Source organism: Elephas maximus, chromosome 21 (assembly GCF_024166365.1).
Source record: "Elephas maximus indicus isolate mEleMax1 chromosome 21, mEleMax1 primary haplotype, whole genome shotgun sequence".
In the NCBI taxonomy this organism is placed as follows: Eukaryota; Metazoa; Chordata; class Mammalia; order Proboscidea; family Elephantidae; genus Elephas; species Elephas maximus.
The window spans coordinates 47899148-47927007 of NC_064839.1; the positions used below are offsets into that span (position 1 = coordinate 47899148).

A 27860-nucleotide genomic window follows, 5' to 3' on the forward strand; every position below is an offset into this window, starting at 1 on the left:
CATCTCTATGATGTGTAGGTTTCTCCTCCACCGTCGCGGGCCACCACCTGGGCTAGGAGCAGCAGGCTCATTCCATGAATCTCCACCATACACCCAACTCGTGTGTCCCAACTTTCAGGAAGCCCCTCTGTTCTTACCTTCGATTTCTGCTTTTAGACTTCCACCTCTGTCTTAGTGCACTCCCAACACTGAGTACACTGTGGAGGCGGTCAGCTTACTCAAAATTGGACCGGTGGATGGATGGGTAGATGGGTGGATGGAAGGAAGAAGGATGGATGACGCTCCATGAGACTTTTGAATACTGTCGAATAATAATAATAATAATCCAGACTTTGATAGGAGGGAAAACATGCAGAAAGAAAAAGGGGGAAGGGAAAGGGACTACTGACTAGCCAGGAGGGGACTACTACATTAGGGAGAACACTCTGACCATAAGATCTCCACATAAGATCTGCAAGCATCTCAAAGAGTTAGGAAGATGAGTTTTCTTTCAAAGAGACTGAGAGTAAACAAGCAAAGAAAAAGTCCAGGTGTGGGGAAGTGGGATGAGGGGATGACATCATCGGATAGTAAATCAGAGAATATCTTAGCTGAGGCCAGCCTACTCTCTGTGAGGGGCCCTTAAAGAGGAGTAGTATGTTGGCTCAGAGGAGTCCCTGGGTGGTGCAAATGGTTAACATGCGGAAAGACTGGAGGTTGGAGTCCACCCAAGGTGCCTGGCAATCTACTTCCAAAAAATCAGCGGTCAAAAGCCCCATGGAGCACAGTTCTACTCTGACACACATGGGGCTGCCAGGCGTCAGAATCGACTTCTCAGAAATTGATTTTATTTGTTGGCTCAGGCTGTGGGTGGGCCAAAGTTCAGGAACGTGGGGAAAGGAGAAAAAATTAAAGTTTGGTTAACAAGCACTTTGTTTCTGATTGATGAGTGGGAACATGATTCAGTTACCCATTTATGAGGTATGGAATGGCAATTTGGAGCGTGTGTCTGAACTTGTCATACATAAACAAGGGGGCCTCTATGAATCTTAGCTATATGGGAAGGGTGATTATCTGCAGTAAGCTGTTTTCCTGAACACAAAGCATTGGTGGGGGGGAGTTCTTAATTGATCTTTTCCAGGATCATGGGTTTCAGGTAAAATTCAACATTAACAATATTCAGTTTCCATGTATCTTTCTCAGTCTCTATAAAAAAAAAAATTTTTTTTTCTTCTTTTATCTATCTCTGAGTTTCCACTTATTTTTGTGTGTTCATATGTTTTCCTTTGTCCTGATTTTCTGTATTTTTTTTATCTCCACTTTCTCTGGCCACTGAGTGGGCAGTGATGCCAAGCCCAACCGGTGTAGCTGAAGGAATCGGGAATTAAAAAGCCACATAAAAAGGAAGGTTGGGTATCCTCATTCAAAGTTCTCTCTGAGAGACCCATCTTTTGACTCCTCATGATGAGTATGGTTCTCGGGGTACACACACACCAGAATGGGCCCCTCGCTGGGGAGGAGTTCATTTTGCTAGCTTCAAAGATGGAGCTTTTGACCTCATGTGCTGCTGTTGCCGACAGAACTGGTACTACATTCAGACTCAAAGAGGCTTATATAAAATACATTATTTACTGCACTAAGAATACAAAGTCACAAGGACAAACACAAGCCCTGGGATATAAAAATTAATGAAGGCCAGGTAAGGAAGGCTAAGTCCCCTTCATCAGCCCCTTTTCATGGGCTCTCTGACTTGTCCACCTGGCTTGTCCTCAGCTGTGATCCAGCCACAAGTCTGCGGAAACTGAGATGTGGTTGTACCAAGGGGTCTTAGGCAGAGCTTTGTTCTGGCTGCTCATGCTACATGAAGATCAGACAAAGGGAAGAGGAAGGGTACTAAAGTGGCTGGGAGATCACCTATATGCTCTTGAGAGCAGAAGCCAAGGAAGGAAAGCCCTCTCTAAGGACGCAGTACAGAAGACAGATTTCCTTCTGGGGCTTCAGAGTTCTCCAAGGCATGCTCAGATTTACTGCATGTGAATAGCACGTGAGAAGAAATGTGGTAGATTTAACTGTTAATATTCTTGTGCCACCACCGACTCTTTTCTAATGTAAGCACTGATGTTTTAAAGGAAAATTACAAAGTTTGTAATTACTTCGTTTGCTCCTCACTGCATTTTAGTAAGTTGATTTTATAAAGACGTGACAAAGCAATCTAAGAAAGAAAGAACCAGAGAAAGTGACCTCAATATGAGTTTACTGTCAATGCCTGTCTTCTTCTCCACCCCCTCCCTCAATAATATAGGCAGACTGTGGATGCATTTCAGAAAAATCGATTTGCTGTCACAATATTTCCTCACAGGTGTACAACACTATACAAAACATTTTCACACCCATTAGCTCATCAGGTTCTCAGAGAAATGACACCTGTTAAGGTTCTTTGGGTTTCAAGTAATTGAGAGCAGCTCTAGCTAGCTTAAGTGGGAAAAGTGCAAATTTTAGAATCTCAGAAAGAATTGAACAATTGTACAAGGATTGACACATTTGAATTACGGTATTGATGAAGAATATTGGAAATACCATGGACTGCCAGAAGAAGGAACAAATCATCTTGGAAGAAGTACAGCCAGAATACTCCTTAGAAGTGAAGATGGTGAGACTTGGTCTCACTTTACTTTTGACATGTTAACAGGAAGGATCAATCCCTGGAGAAGGACATCATGCTTCATAAAGTAGCTGGCTAGTGAAAGTGAGGAAAACCCTTAACGAGATGGATTGACAAGTGGCTTCAACAGTGGGCTCAAACATACCTACCATTGTGAGGCTGGCACAGGACTGAGCGACGTTTCTTTCTGTTGTACATAGGGTTGCTGTTAGTCAGATTGTAGGTAAGACCTTCTGTTGTTCCAGCTCTACAGTAGTTAGCTGCGGCAAGGTGAAATGGTTGGTAACGGGTTACAAGCCCAATTGTTAGTGGCTCACTGCTGTAGTCAGGAGCAAGGAACCCTGGTGGTACAATGGTTAAGCACTTGGCTGCTAAAAGTTTGGCAATTTGAACCCATCATCTGCTCTGCGGGAGAAAAGACCTGGTGATCTGCTCCTGTAAAGATTAGGAAGCCCTATAAGGCAGTTCTACTCTGTCATACAGGGTTGCTATGAGTTGGAACCGACTTGATGGTACACAACAACAACATAGTCAGGAGAAGTTCCTAGAGAGTGAAAGTCATTGTGGGCTTGGGTTGTTGTTAGCTGCCATCAGGTTGGCTCCGACCCATAACGACCCCATGTGTAACAGAATGAAACATTGCTCTGTCCTGTGCCATTTTCATGATCTTTGGTATGTTTGAGTCAATTGTTGGGACTATTGTGTCAATCCACCTTATTGAGGGTTCCCTTCATTTTCACTGATCCTCTACCAGACGGGGATGTTCTTTGCTAGTGATTGGTCTTTCCTGATGACATGAGTTTGGGAGACACCCTAAAACATTGCTACCCAAAAACATGAACCATCACCATCACCTAGAAGCTTATTAGAAATGCCAGGTTTCAGGTCCTGCTCCTGACCTCATAAGTCAGAACCTGTATTTTAGCAAGCTCCTCTAATGATTCATATGCACAGTAAAGGTTGAGACCAAACCAAAAACCCACCGCCGTTGAGTCGATTCTGACTCATAGCGACCCTATAGGACAGAGTAGAACTGCCTCATAGAGTTTCCAAGGAGTGCCTGGCAGATTTGAACTGCCAACCTCTTGGTTAGCAGCCGTAGCACTTAACCACTACGCCACCAGGGTTTCCAAAGGTTGAGAAGCACTGCCCTAAAAGGTGTTTACCACTACAACTATTTGAGGTAGATAAGAAATTCCTTGTAATAGTCCCATGCTACACACTAGGAGACCAAGTGAGGTTAAGTGACTTGCCCAAGATCACAGAACTACTAAATGACAGAGCGGGGATTCAAAGCCAAGACCTCTGCCTCCAAATTCCTCCACATTCCTTGCTGTCTCCGCTCTCATCCTCTATCTCTTGGATAAACCTATTTTCTCCCACTAATGAAAAAAATTTAAAAAGAAAATAAATAGAAAAAATAGAGCTACATTTAAATCGTGGTTAATGGTCACAAGAATTGATTTACTTTAGAAAAGGAAATAAGCATTTATTACTTACAGTGCATTTGATAAAATGTTTTTCCCATTACATATTAAAGAACCCTCCAAGTAACATAATGGCTATTTATATTTCATTTATTCAGCAATTACACATCTTAACATTCTTTTATAAGCATTTATAGCACTAGAACTTATTCAGAATTATTAAGCATCCTATTTGGGTCAATAGCTTTTCTTTTTCCTTTTTAAAACTTTCAAAATAGCTCATTATTATTACACGTCTCTCTCAGTGCTGATTAAACTAAGTGTTTAGATAATGCCAATTAAAACTATATGTTATTTTGAGTGTCCTGGCCCAGGGCTCAAGCATTTGGAACTCTACTAGAAGGACATGAAGGACCCCTTGAGATTGTCAAGCTGATGCCTCCCACTTTTATCTTTCAGTGTCTTCAGGGATTGTCAAGTACGGATACCACCTCTGTTAGTCTAGACTTTTTGGGTTGCAAAGCCATTCATTCATTCCGAATTAGCCAAAGCAAAGGTTGAAATGATTGGCTTTTATAACTGGAATTTCGAAAGGTGGATCTAGCTTCAGAGCCTCAAACATCATCAGAGCTCTGTCTCCCCATGTCTCAGTTCTCTTGCCTTTGTTTGGCTGGCTCTTTCCCTGTGGAAACAAGGGAGTAGTTTTTGAAAGCTCCTTATAGCTTGGATCCCTAAGATTGTTTTACCTATTAGTTCTAGCAAAATTCTCAGGGAAGACTCTGATTGGACATTCATGGGTCATGTGATGATAACTTAACCAATCACTGTAGCTGGGAGATGATATATTTTGATTGATCCAGGCTGGCTTATTATCTACCCTGGTATGGTTTATATTAGGAGTCGTTGGGTGGTGCAAATGGTTAAGTGCTTGTCTGCTAACTGATGGGTTGGTGGTTCAAATCCACCTGCAGGTGCTTCGGAAGAAAGCTGCGGTGATCTACTTCTGAAAAAACCACAGCCATAGAAAACCCTACAAAGCACAGTTCTGCTCTGACACACATGGGGTCGCCATGAGTTGGAATCAACTTGATGGCAACTGGTCTTTATAGAACATTAGTTTCCTTTTGCTACTTTAATAGATTAATAGATTAAGACTGGCTTATTACCCACCCTAGTACGGTGTAGCAAGGAACCCTGATGGTGCAGTGGTTAAAGCACTCGGCTGCTAATCAAAAGTTTGGCAGTTTGAACCCACCAGCCACTCCATAAGAGAAAGACGTGGCATTCTGTTTCCATAAAGATGTACAGCCTTGGAAACCCTATGAGGCAATTCTACTCTATCTTATAGGGTTACTATGAGTTGGGATCAGCTTGGTGGCAGTGCTTTTTTGGTGGTGCAGTTGTTAAATGCTTGACTGCTAACTGAAAGGTGGGTGGTTTGAACCCACCAATCACTCTCTGGTAGAAAGATGTGGCAGTCTGCTCCTGCAAAGATTTACAGCCTTGGAAACCATATAGGTCAGTTCTGCTCTGTCCTGTAGGTTCACTATGAGTTGGAATGGACTCGACAGCAGCGGATTGTAGCGTATTAGTTACCTATTGCTGCTGTAACAAATTACTACAAACTTGATGCCTTAAAACAACACACATTTATTCTCTTACAGTTCTGGAGGTCAGAGACCCCATCGGATCTCACTGGGCTAAAGTTAAAGTGTTGGCAGGTCTGATTCCTTATGGAGGCTCCAGGGGAGAATCCATTTTGTTGCTTTTTTTCTAGATTCTAGAGCTGTATTCTTTGCATTTTTCCTCAGGCCCTTTCCTCCATCTTCAAAACCAGCAGCATAACATATTCAAATCCCTCTCTCCTTTATTGTCATCGTATGGCTTTCTCTCTTTCCTATAGTTGAACCTTCTTCTGCCTTCCTTCTGTAAGGATACTTAGGATACTTATGATTGGGGTCCATCTGGATAATCCAGGAAAATCTCCCCATCTCAGGATCCTTAATTTAATCACATTTACAAAGCCCCACTTTGCCATACAAGGTAACATTCACAGGTTTGGAGGACTAATCCACAAATATCTTTGGGGGTCATTATTCAGTCTGTTCATAGGAGAAAAATGTGACAGCCTGCTTCCATAAAGATTTACAGCCTTGGAAATCCTATGCGGGTAGTTCTACTCTGTCCTGTGCAATTCGCTATTAATCAGAATCGACTCGATGGCAGTGGGTTTAGTTTTGATTTTTTTTATTCAGCCTGTTACAGATGGGATTCAGTCTCAGGCAACCATTGGACAGAGGATTACCATAGAACATGTCAGATGAGGTTTCCCATAAAAAGGGATTCTTGGCACAGACCAAAGAACATATTCACTGCACCAATCAACAAAACCAGTTTGTGCTTTGTGGCAGTCTGCTGGTTGTTACCCAAAATGTGTCTTTCCCTTCTTCAATAATAATAGAGTTTAATTAGCATGTAATTGCGCAGAATAAAACAACATTTACTTGCCTTTCCTGAAGCGAGATGTGCCTATGTGGCTAAATTTTTGCAATACAATTTGAGTGGAAGTAGTGTATGCTACTCCTGCATTGCATGCTTGAAAGGAAATTGCTTACCTTCTTGTCCCCCTCCCCACGGTCTGGAAATCACCTTGGTCAGTGACTCAGCTTCAACCATGTAGATGAGGACAGGAAATGTTGGAGCAACAAGATAGAAGGAACCTGGGTCTCTGGATGACCTTGTGGAGTAGAGTTGTCTCACTAGTCTCACAATCTAGACTCCTTGTACTTCTATTTATTTAAGGCAATATATGTCACAGTGGTTAAGAGCTACAGGCTGCTAACCAAAAAGATCAGCAGTTTGAATCTACCAGTCACTCTTTGGAAACCCTATGGGGCATCCCTACTCCATCCTATAGGGTTGCTATGAGTTGGAACAGACTTGATGGTACCTAACAACACAACCACAAATATATATACATACATATATACGTGTGTGTTTTTATATATATACGTGTTTGTGTGTGTGTGTGTATATATATATATATATATATAAATAAATAATACCTATGGAGCCCTGGTGGCACAGTGGTTAAGCACTTGTCTGCTAACCAAAAGTTCAGCAGTTCAAACCCACCAGCCACTCTGTATGAGAAAGATGTGGTATTCTGCTTCCATAAAGATTTATAGCTTTGGAAACCCTATGGCACAGTTCTACTCTGTCCTACAGAGTTACTATGAGTCTGATTCAACTCAACGGCAATGGGCTTGGAGATATATATACATATATATAGCTGCAATTTCTACTGTTGTAAAAATATAGATAGCATCACATTTGCCAATTCAACATTTTTTCACATATGCACTTCAGTGAGATCAATTACACCAATCATGTTGTGCAACCATTACCAATATCCATTGCCAAATTTTCCATCATCATAAACAGAAATTCAGTGCTTCCTAAACCATGCAGTCCAGAAAGGAAAGTTTTGGTGGAAGAAATAGCAGGGGAAAGGATATAGAATCAGAACTGGGTGCCACATGTTTGAGGAATGAAGAGGTGGTGGCTATGTCTTGATTGGGAGGAAAAAGGAGCTTAACCTGAAGGAAGGCCTTGTCCAAGTACTGGGACTGTCCAACAGGCTGAGCAAGATGGAAGAAGTCCATAGTACGTAGGAGGCATAATCCAGATCCCCATAACCCACAGAATAAAGACTCTCAATTGCTTTTGGAGCTCCTTTAGAACTCTGGAACTCCCAGCATCTGAGGACACTGTCTTGTAAACTTTGAATAGCCTCTTTCTACTTCTAGAAAAAAGCTGTCCGGGGAGCCGCCCCTTTTCAAATAGAATGTGTGTGAACAGCTAAGAGGTGTCATAACTAATGTCTTACTTAGGGTATAGTAGTTAACTTGAAGGTAATGGATAGCTTCCCTTTTCTAATCTTTAGACTTAGATGGAAGTATAGCAAGGAGATTAGAAAGCATGGACTTTGGAGTCAGACCAACGGAGGTCTGAATACTGAATCTGCACATAGGAGTTCTGAATGAAGGGAATGAGATGATACCTGCATCCCCACAGACACCTCCTCAGTTATGTTAGCTGCTCTTGCCATAGATAAGATTCAAGATTACACAGGCAAAACTTGTACACAAATATTAATAGTAACATTAGTCATAATAACCAAAAAGTTGAAGAAACCTTAAAGTCCGTCAACTGATGAATGGAAGCGAGGAGGGTGAGACTTCGACTTGCTTGCTTTGGACATGTCATCAGGAAAGACCAGTCACTAGAAATGGATATCACGTTTGGTGAAGCAGAAGGTCAGCAAAAAGGAGGGAAACTCTCAATGAGGTGGAATAACACAATAGCCACAACAATGGACTCAAACATACTGACAATCATGAAAATGGCGCAGAACCAGGCAACAATTCATTCTGTTATACATAAGGTTACCATGAGTCGGAGCCAACTCAACAGCAACTAACAATGATATATCCATACAATGGGATATTATTCAGCCATGAAAAGGGATGAAGTTCTGATATGTGGTACGACATGGGTGAATCTTGAAAATATCATGCCGAGTGAAAGAATTGAGTCACATATTGTATGATTTCATGTACATGAAATGTCCAGAATAGTCAAATCCACAGAGATACATATGGACTCTGACCAATAAGAAAGAAGCTGAGAAACTCCCTACATGGATTTAGATCACCTTCAAACCAAGGTGCCTGATGTCTTAATTGACGAGCCTCAAAAAGCCCCGGTGGCACAGTGGTTAAGCGCTTGGAGGCTAAATGAAAGGTCCAAAGTTTGAAACCACCAGTAGTGCCATGGGAGAAAGATGTGGCAGTCTGCTTGCATAAAGATTACAGCCTTGGAAACACGGTGCGGTGGTTCTACTCTGCCCTACAGGGTCACTATGAGTTGGAATCAACTCAACTGCAATGGGAATGTAGGACTCAGTATAACAGATAGTTCAAATGGGAGAATGAATGAATCTACTCATTGATGCATTCAACACTTTATTGAGTGACTGCCACATGCCAGGCAGTGTTCTAGGCATTCTAGAAAGAGACAATGACAAAGGAGACATGATCCCTGTCATTAAAGAGTTCAGAGGCTAGCGTGGGCTCAGATAAGGAAATAAATGAGTAATTGCATGGCAGCAGCGTTTCCCAGTGTGTGTTCATTGTACCACCTGGAACAGTATCACCTGTAGTGCTTCTTAAACGTGCAGCTTCCTGGTCCCCACCCCCAAAACATTGAATTAGACTCACCTGCAGTGATCCCAGGAATTGGCATTTCTAGCAAGCTCTCAGGCGACTCATCTTCCCATTCCATTTTTGGAACTACAATACCCTAAGTTTAGTGTGTTATGGGTAGAGGGGAGGGAGCCAAAGGAACACAAAAGAGGGTCCCTAAGCCATTCCAGCGATTATAGGGTCATCAAAGACTTCTTTTTGGAGGTAGTGCCTGAGTTGAGTCTGGGAGGACAAGAAGAGGTGGCAGAAGAAAGGAAAGATGGAGGTGTTGGGAGCCCACAAGTACTTCCAGGTATTAGGGTACGGAGATGCACAAGCTTGAGTGCAAGATGGGGTACTTCTACTAGTACCAGCTGCTGTGGAGTCCATTCAGACTCATGGAGACCCCATGTAGGATTTTACTCCATAAGATTTTCAATGGCTGATTTCTCCGAAGTAGATCACCAGGTCCTTCCTCTGAGGTGCCTCTGGATGGACTGGAACTTCCAACCTTTCAGTTAGCAGCTGAGTGCATTAACTGTTTGTGCCATCCAGGGACTCCATGAGAGGGGCAGGGCAAGTAAATAGGAACCTAATCAAGCAGAGTCATCAATCTCACGCACTGAAGGGATTGGGAGCCCCCAACTGACATGACTATCTGCCCTACATGAGCTGGGCCATATTTAATCGGTGCATTGGGCAAGTCTGATGAACACCTCCATGCCGTCTCCTTGTAGAGACCTTGATCGCTGAGCCAGGCACTGTTGGCTAGGATAGCTCTATCTACTTACTTCAAAAAATACATCGTGTTGAACTTTTCTCTGTAAGGCACAGATTTTGTCTTTCAATGTTTTAAATCAAGAGTTCTCAAACATTATTTGCTCATTACTCCTAAAAGATTTTTTTAAATTATGTTTTCACTGTGCATTTTAAAACTGACTTCTAAACTCTTTATCTTATGTTTAAGTAGTTGTAAAGAGTTGAATATCTAGCATATTATAAATATCGATATTTTAAAACAACTATTATATCACTCTTTTAAGTGTATCCAGAGAAATCTAAATACTTTGGCAATTCAATACCTTCAACATCCATTTTAAAAATACATGACTATGCTCTTTTTTTGACAGCTGGAAATTTTACATATTTTTTTTCTTCTTGCTTTGCACTCACTATTCCATGTCACTTCTTTCACAGAATTTTACTTTTTTTTTTTTTTTTAATATATTGTAGGAAACTCTGGTGGCGTAGTGGTTAACTGCTAGGGCTGCTAACCAAAGTGTTGGCAGTTCGAATCCACCAGGCGCTCTTTGGAAACTGTATGGGGCAGTTCTACTCTCTCCTATAGGGTCGCTGTGAGTCGGAATCGACTCGACGGCACTGGGTTTTTTTTTTTTTTAAATATATTGTATGCTTGAAAGTTCTCATCATACTTCTCTGGAATGAAAGTGTGTGTATACACATACATATTGAAAATTAGTTTTTATCCCTTGTGACCATCAAGATTTCAGTGTCAAATTTCTCTTGAGTTAACATTATAATTTTTCACCCATTGCTTTCGAGTCAATTCTGATTCATAGAGATACTATAGGACAGGATGGAACTGCCTCATTGTATTCTCAAGGCTGTAATCTTTATGGGAGCAGATCTTCTGTGGAGCTGCTGATGGGCTCACATGCCAACTTTTTGATTAGCAGTTGAGTACTTAACCCCTGTGCCAAAAAATTATCATAATTTTTTATAATTATTAAACAAAAAATAAAACTGAATTAATGCGATGGGTTGGGTTTTCCCTCCAATTTGTTCATGTATCCATGGATGAACATCACTTGTAATTAAAGACAGGGCTCAGCTTCAATTCTGTTACTATTTATTTTTATAGATATATCACTGAGATTCTCATTCACAAAAGTCAGTAGATGGGAATGGAACCATTCTGAATAGCAACGTTACTTGCATTTTAAAATTCCTTTTGAGTTATAGGCCCATTATATTTAATGATCAGCTGACAACCTGATTAGGTCCTTCTTCAATTTTCCTGAAAGCTGAGAATTGGCAATGTTATTACTTGGACCTTCTCAGTTTCTGGAAAGTATACCAAAAAGGGATTTAAAATCTTATCAAATGACTATTAATTATACTTGCTATTCGGAAGGCATCTAGTTGATTAGGTGTACTTGGAGTTGGGAAAAGCAAAATATTGTTAATTTCAGTATACCTTTGGAATACAATATTTTTGATAAAATGCTCTTATCATGTATCAGATAAATATATACATGTTTTAAAAACTTTATACTGCAGATTTAGTTCACTCAGCTTAAGAAAATGTTCATCATATAATGTAATAGGCAAAGCCAGTTCTCAATGTCAAATCAATCAGGCAAATCAAATTATTTGAATTCTCTTTCTGTTATATGCTCCAAATTATATTTAACAACCAGGTGTTAGAAAAAAATGACTTCATATTTCAATTCAAATAAACATATTAACAACAACCTCATGACAACTATTTCATTTTTTAATAGATAGCTAAACAGATAGAGTGTGGAGTTTGTTGTTGCCATAAATTTGTTACTTAGATAACATAAAGTGTCTCTACCACAAAAGCTTCTCACCAACACTCTCTTTTCTTTGCATCCATGGGTGCCTTCCTCGGGACTTCCTCCATGACTATTGTAAAAACCAGCAGCTGTTGAGTTGATTATGACTCATGGCAACCCCACGCGTTTCAGAGTAGAACTGTGTTCCACAGGGTTTTCAATGGCTTATTTTTTGGAAGTAGATCATCAGGACTTTTTTTCCTAGGTGTCTTTTTGGGTGAGTTCAAACCACTAACTTTTTGGTTGGCAGCTGAGTATGTTAACCATTGCACCACCCAAGGGCCCCAGGAATGGAGATCTGAAGGATGAATTGGAGTTCCTCAGGTGAAGGGGCAGCATTTCAGGCAGAAGGGAAGAGTGCTTGTGAAGGACATATTCTGAAGGTAGAGCCAGAAATATTTCTTGATAGATTGGATTTGGGTATGAGTCAAAGAGCAAAGCCAAGAGGAATCTAAAGCTTTTATGCTGTGCTAGATGGATGAAGTTGCTGAAATGCTGAAGGCTGTGGATAGACTAAGTTTGCAAAATGTAAGTTGGGGAACAGGAGGAAGGGTCAGTTGTGAGCTGATGACTCTGCTGAATAGAGGGAGGAGAAGTTAAGGCTGGGACAACATGGGAGGGAATGAAGAGGTTAAAAAGACAGTGAGAGAACTGAGAAAAGCTCAAGGAAGCACCTAATAGCTCAGGGAAACTTTGTGGTGTTGGTGGTAGAAGAAGGCAAAGAACTTTTTAGTAATGATAGTACAGCTTTCAGTATGGATTATACCTCAACATAATGAAAATCTTCATAACTGAACCAATAACCCAAGCTGGAGAAGGGGAGAGTGTTCACATGTGGAGTTGGCAACCAATGTCACAAAACAATTTGTGTATTAATTGTTTGATGAGAAACTAATGTGCTCTGTAAATTTTCACCTAAAGCACAACAAGAAAAAGAAAGAAAGAAATCAAGCAATGTATTGCATTGGGCAAATCTGTTGCAAAAGATCTCTTTAGAGTGTTAAAAACCAAAGATGTCACTTTGAGGACTAAGGTGTGCCTGACCCAAGCCATGATATTTTCAATCGCCTCATATGCATGTAAAGCTAAACAGTGAATAAGGAAGGCGGAAGAAGAATTGATGCCTTTCAATTTTGGGGTTGGCGAAAAATATTGAATGAACATGGACTGCCAGAAGAATGAACAAATCTGTCTTGGAAGAAGTACAGCCAGAATGCTCCTTAGAAGCAAGGCAGTGAGACTTTGTTATTAGGAGAGCCCAATCCCTAGAGAAGGACATCATGCTTGGTAAAGTGGGGGAAGGTCAGCGAAAAAGAGAAAGACCCTCAATGACATGGAATGACAAAGTGGCTGCAACAATGGGCTCAAACATAGCAATGATAGTGAGGATGGTGCAGGACTGGGCAACATTTAGTTCCATTACTTGTTGTTGTTTGTGTTAGAACATATATTTTGGGGGGACACAATTCAATCCATAATAGGCCCCAACCAATCACCTGCAGTGTAATCCTTTCAGTGTCTGTCCGTTCTTTGGGTCTTACAAACTGGGAAGGAGAAGCTGAAGGCAACTAGTGCACAATTTTGGCGTTGCTTTTCTCCTGTAGTCATGGCTCCCAGGCCAAAGCCTCATAGAAGGAAACACACTTGCATCTGTATGCAACTCAGGGTTGCTATGAGTCGGAACCCATATGACAGCATCTAACGACAACAAAAACAGTCCCCTTGACTGTTATACCCACTTTGGTAATGTAAGTGTCTCCTTAATCCTTTCCTTCTCTCCCACCCCAACTCCCAGCCACTAAAGGTAAGAGGAACTTTAAGAGTTCACTTTACTGGTATTAATTTTGTTTTGTAAACAGGGAGAAAGATAGAGTTTCATATTGAAGTGAGAATGGTAGACGGAAGTCACAGTTGATAAGAAGCTGAAAGAAACTTGAGAAGAAAGGCAGGTTTCTCAGCACTTTGAAGAAATCTTGGCAAGTCTTCAATTTTCTCAAACCATGGGATTAGGAACTAGAATCAATATTATCTGGGTCCTAAAACTCAGGCAGGTCCCAGCTGGCCCCTGGATTATAATGACATAAAATATGATCATACCATGTATCCTACTTTGTAACCTGCTCTCCTTGCTTAAAAAATATTGCAGACATTTTCTCAAGTCATTAAATATTCTTCACAGCATGATTTTTAATGGCCTCATAGCAGTCCATCAAATGAAAGTACCGTAATTTATATAACAAATCCTTTATGGCTGGCCATTTGGGATTTTTCTACGTTTTACATATGATAAATAACACTGAAATGAACAACTCTCTCTATAAATCATTGTGCACATCTTTGATTATTTTCAAATGGGCTCATTTTAAATAATCATCAACAATTTTGTGATGGCAATTTCTGCTCATTGTTTTCTTTATGGACTAAAACTTTTCCTTCAGGCGAAAAAAAAAAAAAAAAAGGAGAAGTTGTTCCTGGAACATCTGGCTTATAGTGTAATTTACTTTTGGTATTCAATTTTGAAATATCTTCTTTCTAATAGACTCATCCTAGGCTAATCTCCCTTCTGGAGATACAGATGCAAGTGTGTTTCCTTCTATGAGTCTTTGGCCTGGGAGCCATGACTACAGGAGAAAAGCAACGCCAAAATTGTGCACTAGTTGCCTTCAGCTTCTCCTTCCCAGTTTGTAAGACCCAAAGAATGGACAGACACTGAAAGGATTACACTGCAGGTGATTGGTTGGGGCCTGTTATGGATTGAATTGTGTCCCCGCAAAATATATGTTGTAACACAAACAACAACAAACATAACCTGTGGTTGTAATTCCTTTAGGTAATAGGGTTTCTTTGTTGTGTTAATGAGGCCAAAATCAGTGGGAGGTATGTCTTAAACCAATCACTTTTGAGATATAAAGTGAGCAGAATAGTCACAGGAACCAGGAAGCACAAAGCGGAAAGACTGATGCCAAGTGGAGATCACTAAGAAACCCAGGAAGAAGCTGAAAGAGGCAAGGAGTTTCTCCCAGAGTGGACAGAGAGAGCTTTCCTCTAGAGCCCGGTACGCTGAATTCAGACTTTTAGCCTCCAGAACTGTGCGAAAATAAATTTCTGTTCATTAAAGCCACCTACTTGTGGTGTTTCTATTATAGCAGCACTAAGAAACTAAACCAACCAAACCCACTGCCGTTGAGTCGAGTCGGTTTCAACTCGTAACGACCCAATAGAACAGGGTAGAATTGCCCTGTAGGGTTTCCAAGGAGCGCCTGGGGGATTTGAACTGCCGACCTTTTGGTTAGTAGCCGTAGGTCTTAACCACTATGCCACCAGGGTTTCTAAGACAGGGCCAAAAAATTCTGGGGATAATGGCTGCCACTGAGAACTAGGATATGCCTGGCCATTTACATAGACTATCCCTGTAATCACTGAGGTGTAGTATTATCACCTTCACTCTCAGTGAGCAGGCCGTGGCTCAGAGAGGCCAGGTCACACAGTCAGTTATGTAACAGAGTTAGAATCCTAATCCAGGTTGGTGGGACTCAAACTCACCATGTTGTGTGTTAGTGGGGCTCCCATATTTTTTGAAATTTGAGTTTTTGAAATTTTGAATTTTGAAATTTGAATGCTGATAAGATTTCAAACAAAATTTGGGAGATGTGTAGGCTTGCCAACTTTTTATTTTTCCATTAAAGGGCATTCAACAACAACAACAACAAAACTGATTTCCTCTCACCAACATTCCATAAACAAAATGATACTTTAATGCCAAAAAGAGGAGGAAGGCTATTGTTGCCAAAGGCAAACCTTTAAATTAAATGAACTTCATTTCATTAAAATTCAGTACATATTGAATATACTATGGACTTCCAGAAGAACAAACAAATCTCTCTTGAAAGAAGTAGAGCTGGAACGCTCCCTAGAAGCAAGGATGGCAAGACTTAGTCTCACTTACTTTAGACTTGTTTTCAGGAGGGACCAGTCCCTGGAGAAGGACATCATACTTGGTAGAGTAGAGGGTCAGCAAAAAAGATGAAGACCCACGAGGAGGTGTACTGACACAGTGGTTGCAACAATGAGCTCAAACATAGCAATGATTGTGAGGATGGCGCAGGAGGGGGCAGTGTTTCATTCTGTTGTGCATAAGGTTGCTATGAGCCGAAACCGACTAGGCGACACCTAACAACAACAAGTTCTTTACTTAAGGGTGTGGAAAAAAAATTAGGAATGTATAGTGGTGATAGTTGTACAACTTGGTGAACTTAATTAATGTCACTGAATTGTATGGGTAAAAGTGGTTGAAATGGCAACTGTTTTGTTATGTATATATTACCACAAAGGAAGAAAGAAAAAAAAAAAAGAAAACAAACCACCTCAGTACATTGCTTGGCTTCCAGTAAAAGCCTGTCAAACACACTAGCCTTGTCTCAGTAGTGCTGTGGGAGACGGTGGGACAGGGCAGCCTGGGGAAGTGCAGCCTCTCCAAATTCACCTAGGTGCTGGGGTCAATGTGGTGGCAGCTCCGTTGTGTGAAGAAAAGACTCTGAGCTGAGTCCTAGACAGCTGCTGAAGTGAATCTCTGATATCCAAGAAAGCCTGTGAGTTGCTGGTTAGAGCCAGACCTCAGTAGACCCACAGGCAGCAGCAGGAAACGCTTCCTGAGAAGCAAATTCCCCAGGCCCTCAGAAATCATTGTAGAGAGTTCTGCGTGGGGCATTAGGACGCCAGTCTTATGACAGGAAAGGAGGATCGCAGAAAGCAAAAGCCTTGGGAATATTCATGTTGTATGTTGTTAGGTGCTGTTGAGTCGATTGTGACTTACAGTGAATTTATGGGTAACAGAATGAAATATTGCCCAGTCCTGCACCATCTTCACGATTGCTGCTAGGTTTGAGTCCATTCCTTCGGCTATTGTGTCAATCCATCTCATTGAGGATTTCCCTTGTTTTCACTGATCCTCCGCTTTACCAACCATGGTTATATATCTACATGCATATGAAGACAAACTTACCTTCAGGGTTGTAAAGGAATACTTAAATCTCTTTTACTGAGATTATAAACCACTTTGGCAGGAACAGAACCACCTCTGTAATCTGTGCTTGAACATGCTTAGTGAACTTAAAAGAAAGTACGGTGTGTGTGTGCGATTGTGTGTGTGTTTTTGACTTTTCCATTCCTAGGCTATAAGATTTCTGATGCTGTAACTGCCCTCTGCTGGCATCAGTAACAAAAAGGGGAGGGGATGTGCTCAGGAACAAGGGCAGAGGTAAAAATATCTGGATTTACCAGGTGGCTTCTGGTCCACAGAATTCATAAACTTGCACCCTAAATTTCATGAATGTGAAATTCTATGAGTTGTCTTAAGAGCAGGGATATTCACATTTTCATACTTTATACCTTGGCTCCCAAGTAGCAGCGGTGTAACCTAAATTCCCAATCTGCAAAATCTGAAAGGGGTCCCTGGGTGTGCAAATCATTAACACGCACTCAGCTGCTAACCAAAAGGTTGGAGGTTCGAGTCCACCCAAAGGTGCTGCAGAAGAAAGGTCTGGAAATCTAATTCTGAGAAATCAGGCATAGAAAACCCTGCGAAGCACAGTTCTGCTCTGACACACATGGGATTGCCGTCAGCTGGAACCGAATTGATGGCAACTAGAAAAAAAAAAAATGAGGACAGCCTAGAAAATGTCTCATTAAGTTAAATTTGTTCAGTGCAAGGGACTACATTTTATTCTAAGGTTATGTCCATTTTTTTTAGCATTAAAATTTCTTCTTGTTGGTAGTTGATTTTTTTTACACGTTCTCACTTGGCAAAATAAAAATTTGGAGACTCAAAGTGTACCTCTTTCATTTTTAATTTTACTGGCCTCTGAAATGCACAAGTTAGGGGACTACTGATTTAGACAATTTCATTATTTAGTTACAGTCCAATTATTTAGTTGTAGTCCCAGGAAGCTATCAGCCAGAATCACACCAAATATTTCCAACAAGAATACAAAGGAGGAGTTTTGCAGCCTAGAAATTAAAAATACAAAATGGCTCTAAACTTTAAGATAAGATCCCTTCCTCTATGACACTTTCCTCTATGATGGATTTTATCTACAAACACTCTTGCTGTCATGGCCACGTTCACGGAAGAATTACTCTGTGAGAAACACTTCTGAGTTCTCAAAGCCCTACACCCCCAGTTTTTGCTTTTTACAATAGATTGCTGGTAAACTTGACTCCTGTTACGGGTCTTAAAAAAAAGATGGTTTGGATCATCTTAGACAAGGAAATGATAATCACTAGGAATTACTTTGTTGTTGTTAGCTGCCAGCCCCTGACTCATGGAGACCCCATGCACAATGGAACGGAACGCTGCCTCTTTCCGTGATTGGTTGAGGATTGAACTGTTGTGATCCATAGGGTTTTCATTGGCTGATTTTCAGAAGTAGAGGCCTTTCTTCCTAGTTCATCCTAGGCTGGAAGCTCCAACAAAACCCGTTCAGCATCATAGCAACATGCAAGCCTCCACTGAGAAATGGCTGGTGGCTGTGCTGAGGTGCATTGGCCGGAAATCGAACCCAGCTCTCCTGCATGGAAGGCGAGAATCCTACCACTGAACCACCCACCAATGCCTCTCAGAATTTCTATACGGAGTGTGTAAATACACTGAATTTGGGTTTCAGCAATGAACTTTTGCTCCACTGCCCTGCTCTGTGCCTCAGTTTCCTCATCTGTAAAACTGCTACAATGATAGAACCTACTTCATAAAGATACTGTATCCAAAGGGACTGTCCATGTTCACTGCTGAGTTCCAGAGCCCAGAACAGAGTCTGGCACAGAATAGCATCTCAAAAAAGAGAATGGATGAATGAGGAGCTGAACACAGCCCTTGTCACACAATAAATACCGATAGAATTGGCCATTATTAGATATGTTATCATTTTTCTCTCTCCCTGGGGTACCTTCCCTCTGGCAAGACCAAAGCACTTTCTACCTGGAATCTCTCCCTCTAGTTGCACACTTCCTCTCTATCCAACCCTTCAGGCTGGCTCAGATGGAGAGATATAGGAGACCATGGACGTGGACATAATCAGTGATGCCTCTCCCTTCCATCTTCCAAGCCCCATAGGTCACCTAGCCACCTGGCTTTACACATGCACACACACACACACACACACACACACACACACACACACACACACACACACTCCTGAGTCATAAAGCTGACTCAACAGACACTTCTAAAGAAGAAAAGTGCTTCCTGCGAGCTAGGGGTTTTGCTATTTACTGTTTGAAATCTGTCAATTATTATCCAATTGGTGTCGTCTCTCCAGAGGTGGAGCTGTCATTTCATGAACAGAACGTGTGTGTTTGTGTTTGCATATGTGTATGTGTTATCCATGTATATACATGTGGGAGGTGGAGGGAAGAGTCGAAGAGGAAGTGCCCTGGTATTTATAACAGATTGGACACCAGTTTAAACCACCCACTGGGAACATGTGCCTATAGGAGTATGCTTAGTTCCTGCCCATTCAAAGAGTGCCGGGGCTGTTCTCTGCCCCTCCCTTCTAGCCTTTCTCTGCATATAACTCAGGGCTCCTTCTGTCAGCCTTGCCCACTGGACTCGCTGGTCCTGAGCACGCAGAGGTGAAGTCAGTCGCTGAGAATGAGCACTTTCTTCTCCGAGCTGGCAGAGTGGTTCTGCCTGGCTGTCACTGCAGGGCTTGGGGGAATGCTTCTTTACAAACTCAAGAATAGCCCGGGGCAGGTGAGAAGGAGGGCCATCTGCCTAATGGGCCTCTGGGGAGGCTTTTGCCTGCTCAGCTTGTCCCTTTACTGGGGATTGGCTGTCTTATCCCTGTCCTGCTTTCTTACTTCTGTGTACTTATCTGGCCAAGAGATGTTACCCGTGGATCAGAAGGCAGTCCTGATCACAGGTAAGCGGAGGCACTGACCGTGTTAACAGGCACAGAATCTGGCACTTGGGTTTGCCTTAGTGGGATTTTGTCAGATGAGACTTAAAAATCAAATGCTGGGTATGGCATATATGGAAGCATGCACCCAAATGCTTTCCCTGACGCTTGAGTTCCTTTTCCCCAGGAAGTCCACATGAAGGGGTTGGTGGTGAGAGGGGAGGGTGTGATGAAATTTCCCTAAGCAATGATGTTGCCCATTTGTCAGGCGTAAATATGAATAAGTAAAACCGATGTGTTGCATATGTTTCATTGTACTCAGGAAAGCCCTGTAGGTTTCTTTATGCCTAGACATAATTTTGTTCTGAAATAAATTCTGGGCCGGGTTCTAGACCTGGGCTTTTATTCCCTAGGTGTGCAAGGAAGTTGCACAAAGCCAGGCTCTCCTTTTCCCTTGCTGTGGTTTTTATACATCCCAGGCACTCACTTGGGCTGGAAACTTTGCAGTTTGCTTGGCGGCTGGGGAGAGACTGGCATCCCCTCTGAGCCCTTCTTATTCGAGCCTATCATTGGGCTTCTCTCGATTCCGACTCATAGCGACCTATAGGACTTCTAGCATTTGTTAATTGGATTAAGCTGGCAGTGCTTCTGGATTCCAGTTGCTTGTTCCGCTGGGCTGCCCGAGGTTTTCCCTTCTTTTCTGTTTTTTAGCTGCAAGTGTGAGGCCAGGTTAAATTTCTTTGAGTTGTAAAACTGGTTTGCTTGGTCGAGAGGAGTCTGAGCTTGGATAGACTTTAATTAGGGTTACCCCACATTATCCTAACCTAGAAAACTCTGCCAAGGTATGGTCACTGGCTGTGCACTGCTGGGGTGAAGGCAGACATGGGATGTGGATGCGGGGAAAACAGGGTGTTTCAATACTACACGGAGAAATAGACTCTGAAGTGGCTTCTTCTATTTTGCCATTTACTTTAACCCATTTACAAAATTCTTTCTTGCAATGAAATGGAAGTTGATGCTTGTTGGAGTGTTTTAAAAACTTAGGAAAACAAGCTTCCTTAATTACTAAAAAAAAAAAGAAAGAAAGAAAACAAACAGCTCAAAGGTAGAAGATTCAGTCAATCATGGGATGTTTATCTCCATGAACACCTGGCATCACCCAAATCTGGAAGACTGGCTGGGTTTTCTACTTTTTCACTAGAATTCATGGCTGTCCCATGGGCTGGGTGCAAAGCTATAGATAGCAGTCTCAGTCGGGTGAATTGGCCACTAAGCAAGGTAAGCACAGGCTTACTTGTGCTTACTTAGTAATCTGTAGCGAACAATTTCACATGGGTTTCACGTGTTCTGAAACTATTCGCTACAGATTAGTAAGTAAGCACAAGTAAGCTTGTGCTTACCTTACTTACTGGGTCATCTGCCCCTGTCAGGGGCTGTAAATTTGAAAAGAGGCTTTGATTCTGTAGGAAGGTGCTGTGGGGTTGAGAGAGAGACAGATACCAGCCATACCTAGGAGCAGAATCTTTGACGTGGTGGAAAAATGTGAAGTTGTTCACTACAGATGATGTGGTAAACAAGGTAAGTACCATGCTTACCTGGCTTATTGGATAATCTGCCTCTGGTCTCAATTGTTCTGTTAGCTATACAGTAGCAAGCACTCATGACTTCAGGATAATTCCAGGCCAAATTTGCTTTTTTAATGCTTTTTCCATTTGCGTAAGAGAAGACAGAACAGTTAAGCATGTTAAAAAAATAATAGCAATGCTGTGGTTGACACTACAGGGACATTGACATCCAAATATTTCTGGAAAATCAATTTCAGAGGGCAGCACTTCTCAGGTTAGTAAATGGGAATGCCAAAGCTTAGGATAAGCCCACGCAGAAAACAAGGAATCTTCTCATGCTTGTTGCCTCATCAGCATTCTTTATCCTTTGCTTTTAAAGATGAAGGCATGCGTAAATGTTCACAAAATACACACCCAAGTCAGAGTGAGCCCACAGCAGCCATTGGAATGTACTGACATATTTAGTGTCATGTAAAATGACTGGTTGATTAGGCAATTCAAGCCTAATGACTAATCCCTAAATGAAGTACTTCACAACTAGAAAGCTTAGATAACTATTCGTACTTAAGGGTGGCTGAAATGTCATTTTCAGGTTCTTTGTTGTTGTCACAAGGAATGCCATCGGTTCAGTGTACCTCTCTGAAGGTTTCAAGACCTTGGTACTAATGGAAAATTTTTTAATGAACTTGTTTAGTTAGATCAGAACTCATTAAACAAGAAGCAACACTGACTTAGAGTAACCTTTGTTTTAAGTTGGCTTATGTTTATAAATTGGTGCACATTTTTGGGGGGATAGGGATGGGGAAATAATTTGGTGGTATACATCAAAATCCATAAATATATCTTTACCCAATAATTTTAGTTCTGGAAATAGCTCTTAAAGATAAAATCTAAAATATGGAAAAAGCATAGATGTAAAATAAAATGGCATGTTTTCAAGGTTGTTCAGGATAATCTTATTAAAACTAATGAAAGAGCAAGAGAAACCAAAATGGTTATAAATTACAGTATATCCTCTGGGTTCACCAATGTGCAGCTATTAAAAATGCCAACCACAGGGCTTCGTTACAACATGGAAAACTGCTTGGGCTAAGTGTTTCAATAATAGTGCAACCATGTCAGTCGCATAGGAAAAACACTGAAAGGAAATAGTTTTGAAATATTTGGATGCTTTTTCTCTCTCGTTTTTCAAATTTCTCTAGTGTGATTTTTTAAATTATAATGAAATACTTATAAGAGAGATAACATTAAAAGAATGAAGTCCATTTTAGTTTATATTTAATTATGGACCAAGTGTAGGCCAATTCCCAGAAAAAGTCCAAAAAATTAAAAAAAAAATTTTCTTTGAGTTCTTGTTTTGCTAAGATGCAAAGGGAGAAGAAAATGAAAAAGACCACGCAATTGTTAGGTCTTCAAATGTGGGGAGATCAAAAGAGCTCATTTTCACTGACCTTTGACCCACAGTCTCTGGAGTTCCTTTCTCCTCTGACCTCATTTGGAGATGCAAGGTTACTTTGAATTTCTATACCCAGGCCTTTCCTCCTGGCCTTACCAGTCTTTTTGACCCATCTCTAGAGATAACTACTGATTCAGATCTACTGTGTACAGGGCCCACATCTAGGGGTTTAACAGTCAAGTGGGGAGACACAGCCACCACCTAACTACAACTGCACAATGGGGCACAGGAGGGGACTCCCAGGAAGATTTCACAAAGTGCCAAGGGTGGATGTCCCCCCTATGTGAGGGACTGGGAAGGCTTGACAAAGAGGGGTCTTGTTAAGAATCAAAAAGTAGCCTTCAAGAAGGAAAAAAACCCAAAACCAAACCTGTTGCCTTTGAGGGAATTCCAACTCATAGTGACCCTATGAGTTGGATTAGACTGCCTATGGGTTTCCAAGGCTGTAATCTTCATGGAAGCAGATTGTCACGTCTTTCTTTCACTGAGTGACTGGAGAGTTTGAACCGCTGTCATTTTGGTTAGCAGCCAAGCCCTTAACCACTGTGCCACCATGGGAAGATATTCCAGGCTTATTGATCAAGTAGCTACTATGCATACAGCTCATTGTGTTGTTGTTAGTTGTCAGCTCCGATTCATGGTGACCCTTATGTATAACTGAATGAAGCTTTGCCTGGTCCTATACCATTTCATGATCATTGGTATGTTTGAGTCCATGGTTTCATCTTTTGTGTCAACTTATGTCATTGAGAGCTTCCCTTGTTTTCACTGGTCCTCTACTTTACCAAACATGATGTCCTTTTCCAGTCATTGATCTTTCCTGATGCATACAGCTGGCACTCAATAAACCTTGTTAAGTTGGATAATCTTTGTTGCAATTTTCAAAACTGGGTACAAGAGAGGATGGATCAGGGAAGGTAAGTGGGGGTCTCTTTTAGGTTGAGGTCTTTATTTTATGCTCCCAAATAAGGGTCCTAGATGGATAATGATGCCTTTTGGGAGTTACTAAATGGTCCAGTTAGGGTTCTAAAGTTGAATACCGTTGGTACCATCCTGGCATTTGGGCTCCTTTGGTTTTAACATTAAATTATTGAAATGGATAAATACTGAGAGTGGAATAGAAACTAAGAGAAAGAACCTCTCAGTTCAGAGCTTTACATATAATTTTTATATAATCCTCACAGTTCCAATAACTTATGTTTTGTGAATGAGTTAATAAGTAGCAGAGAGGTGTGGGACTAAATCTAGATCAGATCCATCTGCCACCAAAAGTCTGCTCCTAACCACTATCATTAGCAATGTTAGAGCCATAGCTACTATTAGCCCAGGAATATGAGTGGACAGGGATAGGAATGTTTGAAGAGATTAATGATTTGAGAGATGTGATATGGTGAGTTTGACTTCAGGTTTGAGTTTGAAGGAAGTGAAGGGCGGTTAAGGTGGAAGTCATTGGCAGTTGGAAATTCAGAACTAGAACTTGTTTAAGTTTGAAGGTCAAGACTGGAGAATCATGACAATGAAATGATGATTGAGACTACATAAAAAAAAAAAATAGGAAGAGGTAAATGAGGCTTATAATAAAGGGTCAATACAACCCTCAACGACCATAACGAAACTAGTTGCCATGGAGTTGATTCCTACTCATGGCAACCCATGTGTGTCACAGTAGAACTGTGCTCCACAGGGTTTCAGTAGCTGATTTTTCAAAACTAGATCCCTAGGCATTTCTTCTGAGGTGCCCCTGGGTGGATTTGAACCTCCAGCCTTTTAGGTGTTCAGCGTGTTAACCATTTGCAGTACCCAGGACTCCTCAGTGAGCCTACAATCTAGTAAATCTATCAGATCTTTTTTTACACTAGCAGATATCATCTTCTATCATCCAGCTGAAGCTTGCTTTAGGCTGAGATCTCTAGAGAAGCAAAACCAGAAAGGGTATATATATATATGGATGTATATACAGAGAGAGATTTATATCAAGGAAATGGCTCACATGGTTTTTAGAGGCTGGGTAACATCCGAAGTCCGTGGGGCAGGAAAGAGTATTCTCCTGATTCATGTAGCTGCAGGGGCTGGTGAACCCAAGATCATCAGGCCAGAAAGTAGGGCTGCAGCAGGCTGTGATGACTGATGAATTTCAAGATCAGCAGCCAAGTCCTATGAACCGGAGGTCAGATGAGCAGGAGCCAGCTGCAGGACCTAGAACAAGCCAAAACCCCCAGCAGGGCCAGCAGGAAGGAAGTAGGCTATGGAGGGCAGAGAGATGAAGTCTGAGGGGGTGGTGAGCCACCACAGGTGTGCCGCCTCCATAGATATCACTCATCACATTCCATCATAGGGGTGATCATGTATCAAACTTCGACAGGGAAGGGATCACAACATTATACAACTGCCAAAACACTGAAAATCATGGCCCAGCCAAGCTGACACAATATTAACGATCACAAAGCTTTGTTCAGGGACGCATGAAAAGATATTTTTAACCCAGGTAAAGTCTTAAAGTTTAAGTGGTGATTTTATTAGGCATGCTAGATGGGGTGTTATGATTGCGGGATGTTCTCTTGGAAGGAAAAGTCCTCCAATTACAGTGCAAGCTGCTTGAAGGCAGGGACCGGGTCTTTTATCACCATGGTCCCTTCTGGGTCTCTGAGCATGTTAGACCCAACGCAATGTTAAAGAGTAAAATGAGCCTTGAGTGAACAAACCAAGCTGGTGAAAAGTCCTCCTGTTTTGTGGTCATGGGTTGAACACAATGCGATTATCCCAAACTGCTCGCTTGCTTAGGTACTTATCTCTGATGATTCTTTTTGCTGAGGTCACTTGCAAAGAAAGAGCAGAGTGACAGGGAGGCCCCATTGTTCTGCAGGGACTTAATTGTTGACTTGCTCTGGACAGGTCTTTATGCTGATTTGGTTTACATGACTTGGCACAAATTCAACATCCTCCAGCCCCCACCAGGCTACTGAGACCGGTCTCTCAAGGGTCACTGGTGATGTCCCCTTTACTAGTTCTTGACTTCTGCTCCAGCACTGCTGACCATTTTGCTTTTCAGAATTCTGCATTTCCATGGTTCTCCCCACTTCTCTGTTCCTTCTTTGACTCCTTCCAGATTCTTCTTCTTACGCCTCCCCCAAGGCAGAGCATGATTCTGTTCTTAGCCCTCTTATCTTGTTATGTTCCCTACCATGTAAGACTCACCTGGCCATGTGGTATCTCCTCCATGTGAGGGCTGGAAAATCTGCATGTTTTTTTATCTGACCTTCCATCATTGATTGAATTGTGATGGAATTGTGTCTCCCCCCCACCCCCCCCCCAAATACGTGTCAACTTGGCTATGCCATGATTTCCAGCATTGTGTGATTATCCTCTATTTTGTGATGTGTTGTAAATCCTAATCTCTGCCTGTGGTTGAGGAGAGAGGACTAGGTTATGTTAAAGAGGATTAAGTTATGTTTGCTACTTTAACGAGGCAGGATTAGGGTAGGATGCAACACCCTTGCTCAGATCACAGCCTGATCTTGATATAAGGGGAATTTTCCTAGGGTATGGCCTGCATCAATTTTTATCTTTTTTTTTTTTTTAATGGTACTTTAGATCAAGGTTTACAGGTCAAATTAGTTTCTCGTTAAACAGTTAATACACATATTGTTTCGTGACATTGGTTGCCCACTCCACGACCTGTCGACACTCTCCACTTCTTGACCTTGAGTTCCCGGTTACCAGCTTTCCTGTCCCCTCCTGCCTTCTTGTCCTTGCCCCTGGGCTGGTGTGACCCTTTAGTCTTGTTTTGTTTTATGAGCCTGTCTAATCTTTGGCTGAAGGGTGAACATCAGGAGTGACTTTAGTACTGAGTTAAAAGGGTGTCCGGGTGCTATACTCTCAGGGTTTCTCCATTCTCTGTTGGACCAATAAGTCTGATCTTTTTTTGTGAGTTAGAATTTTGTTCTACATTTTTCTCCAGCTGTGTCCAGGACCTTCTATTGTGATCCTTGTTAGAGCAGTCAGAGGTGGTAGCCGAGCACTGTGTAGTTGTGCTGGACTTAGTCTGGTGGAGGCTGTGGTAGTCGTGGTCCATTAGTCCTTTGGATTAATCTTTCTCTCATGTCTTTGATTTTCTTCATTCTCTCTTGCTCCAGCAGGAGTGGGACCAGTAGAATATCTTAGATGATTTTGTTCACAAGCTTTTAAGACCCCAGACTCTACTCACCAAAGTAGGATGTAGAACATTTTCTTTATAAACTATGTTTCATCAACTTTTATCTTACAAGAGATAAAAGGAGAGAGAAGTGAGCAGAGAGGGAAGGACCTACTACCACCAAGAAAGTAGTGCCAGGAGCAGAGTACATCCCTTGGATCTGGGGTCCCTGCACTGAGAGCCTCCTCGACCCAGGGGAAGATTGATGCCAAGACACATTAAGATTTCCCAGGGATGCCAGGCCCACAGATACTGAAAGGAGACAAAGGCCTTCCACCAGAGCCAACAGAGAGAGAAAGGCTTCCTCTAGAGCTGGTGCCCAGAAATCAGACTTCTAGCCTCCTAAACTGTGAGAGAACAAATTTCGGTTTGTTAAAGCCATCCACTTGTGATATTTCTGCTATCATAGAGCTGGATAACTAAGATACATTCTTAAAACCACCTGACTCATATTTTCAGAATTTTAGGCTGAAACTTTACTCAGCATGTTCTAAAACAAACATACCAACTTATATCTTAACCTTTTTCCTCTTTTTAACTTCTCAGTTTCCCACCTTTCTTCCAATTCTATCTGTTCCACCTCTTTCCTTTCCCTAAAGCTAATTCTTTTTTACTTCAGCTACTTTGTTCAAGTTCTTTTCTTTCCTTTTGATGATTTTTCCATGGGTTCATCTGCCTGTGTCCACTCCCTTTAATATTAGCATTTCCTGTTGTTGTTGTTGGATGCAGTCTTAGTTATTTAGTAGGTCCTTGTCATCAATCTTCCCCTGGTCTAGGAGCTTCTCAGCACAGGGGCCCTGGGTCCAAAGACAACCCCCACTCCTGGCACTACTTTTTGGTG

The 27860-nt window shown here is 41.7% G+C and overlaps 1 protein-coding gene across 1 annotated transcript in view; it reads left to right on the forward strand.

Moving 5' to 3' along the window:
- The first annotated feature begins 19450 nt into the window (after nucleotides 1-19450).
- The window catches only part of HSD17B2 (hydroxysteroid 17-beta dehydrogenase 2), a 77910-nt gene continuing 69500 nt past the window's right edge, over nucleotides 19451-27860 (forward strand). The window contains exon 1 of the mRNA XM_049864262.1: nucleotides 19451-19830. Coding sequence (XP_049720219.1) covers nucleotides 19560-19830 — 271 coding nt within the window. The 5' untranslated portion in view covers nucleotides 19451-19559. The remainder of the gene's footprint in view (nucleotides 19831-27860) is intronic.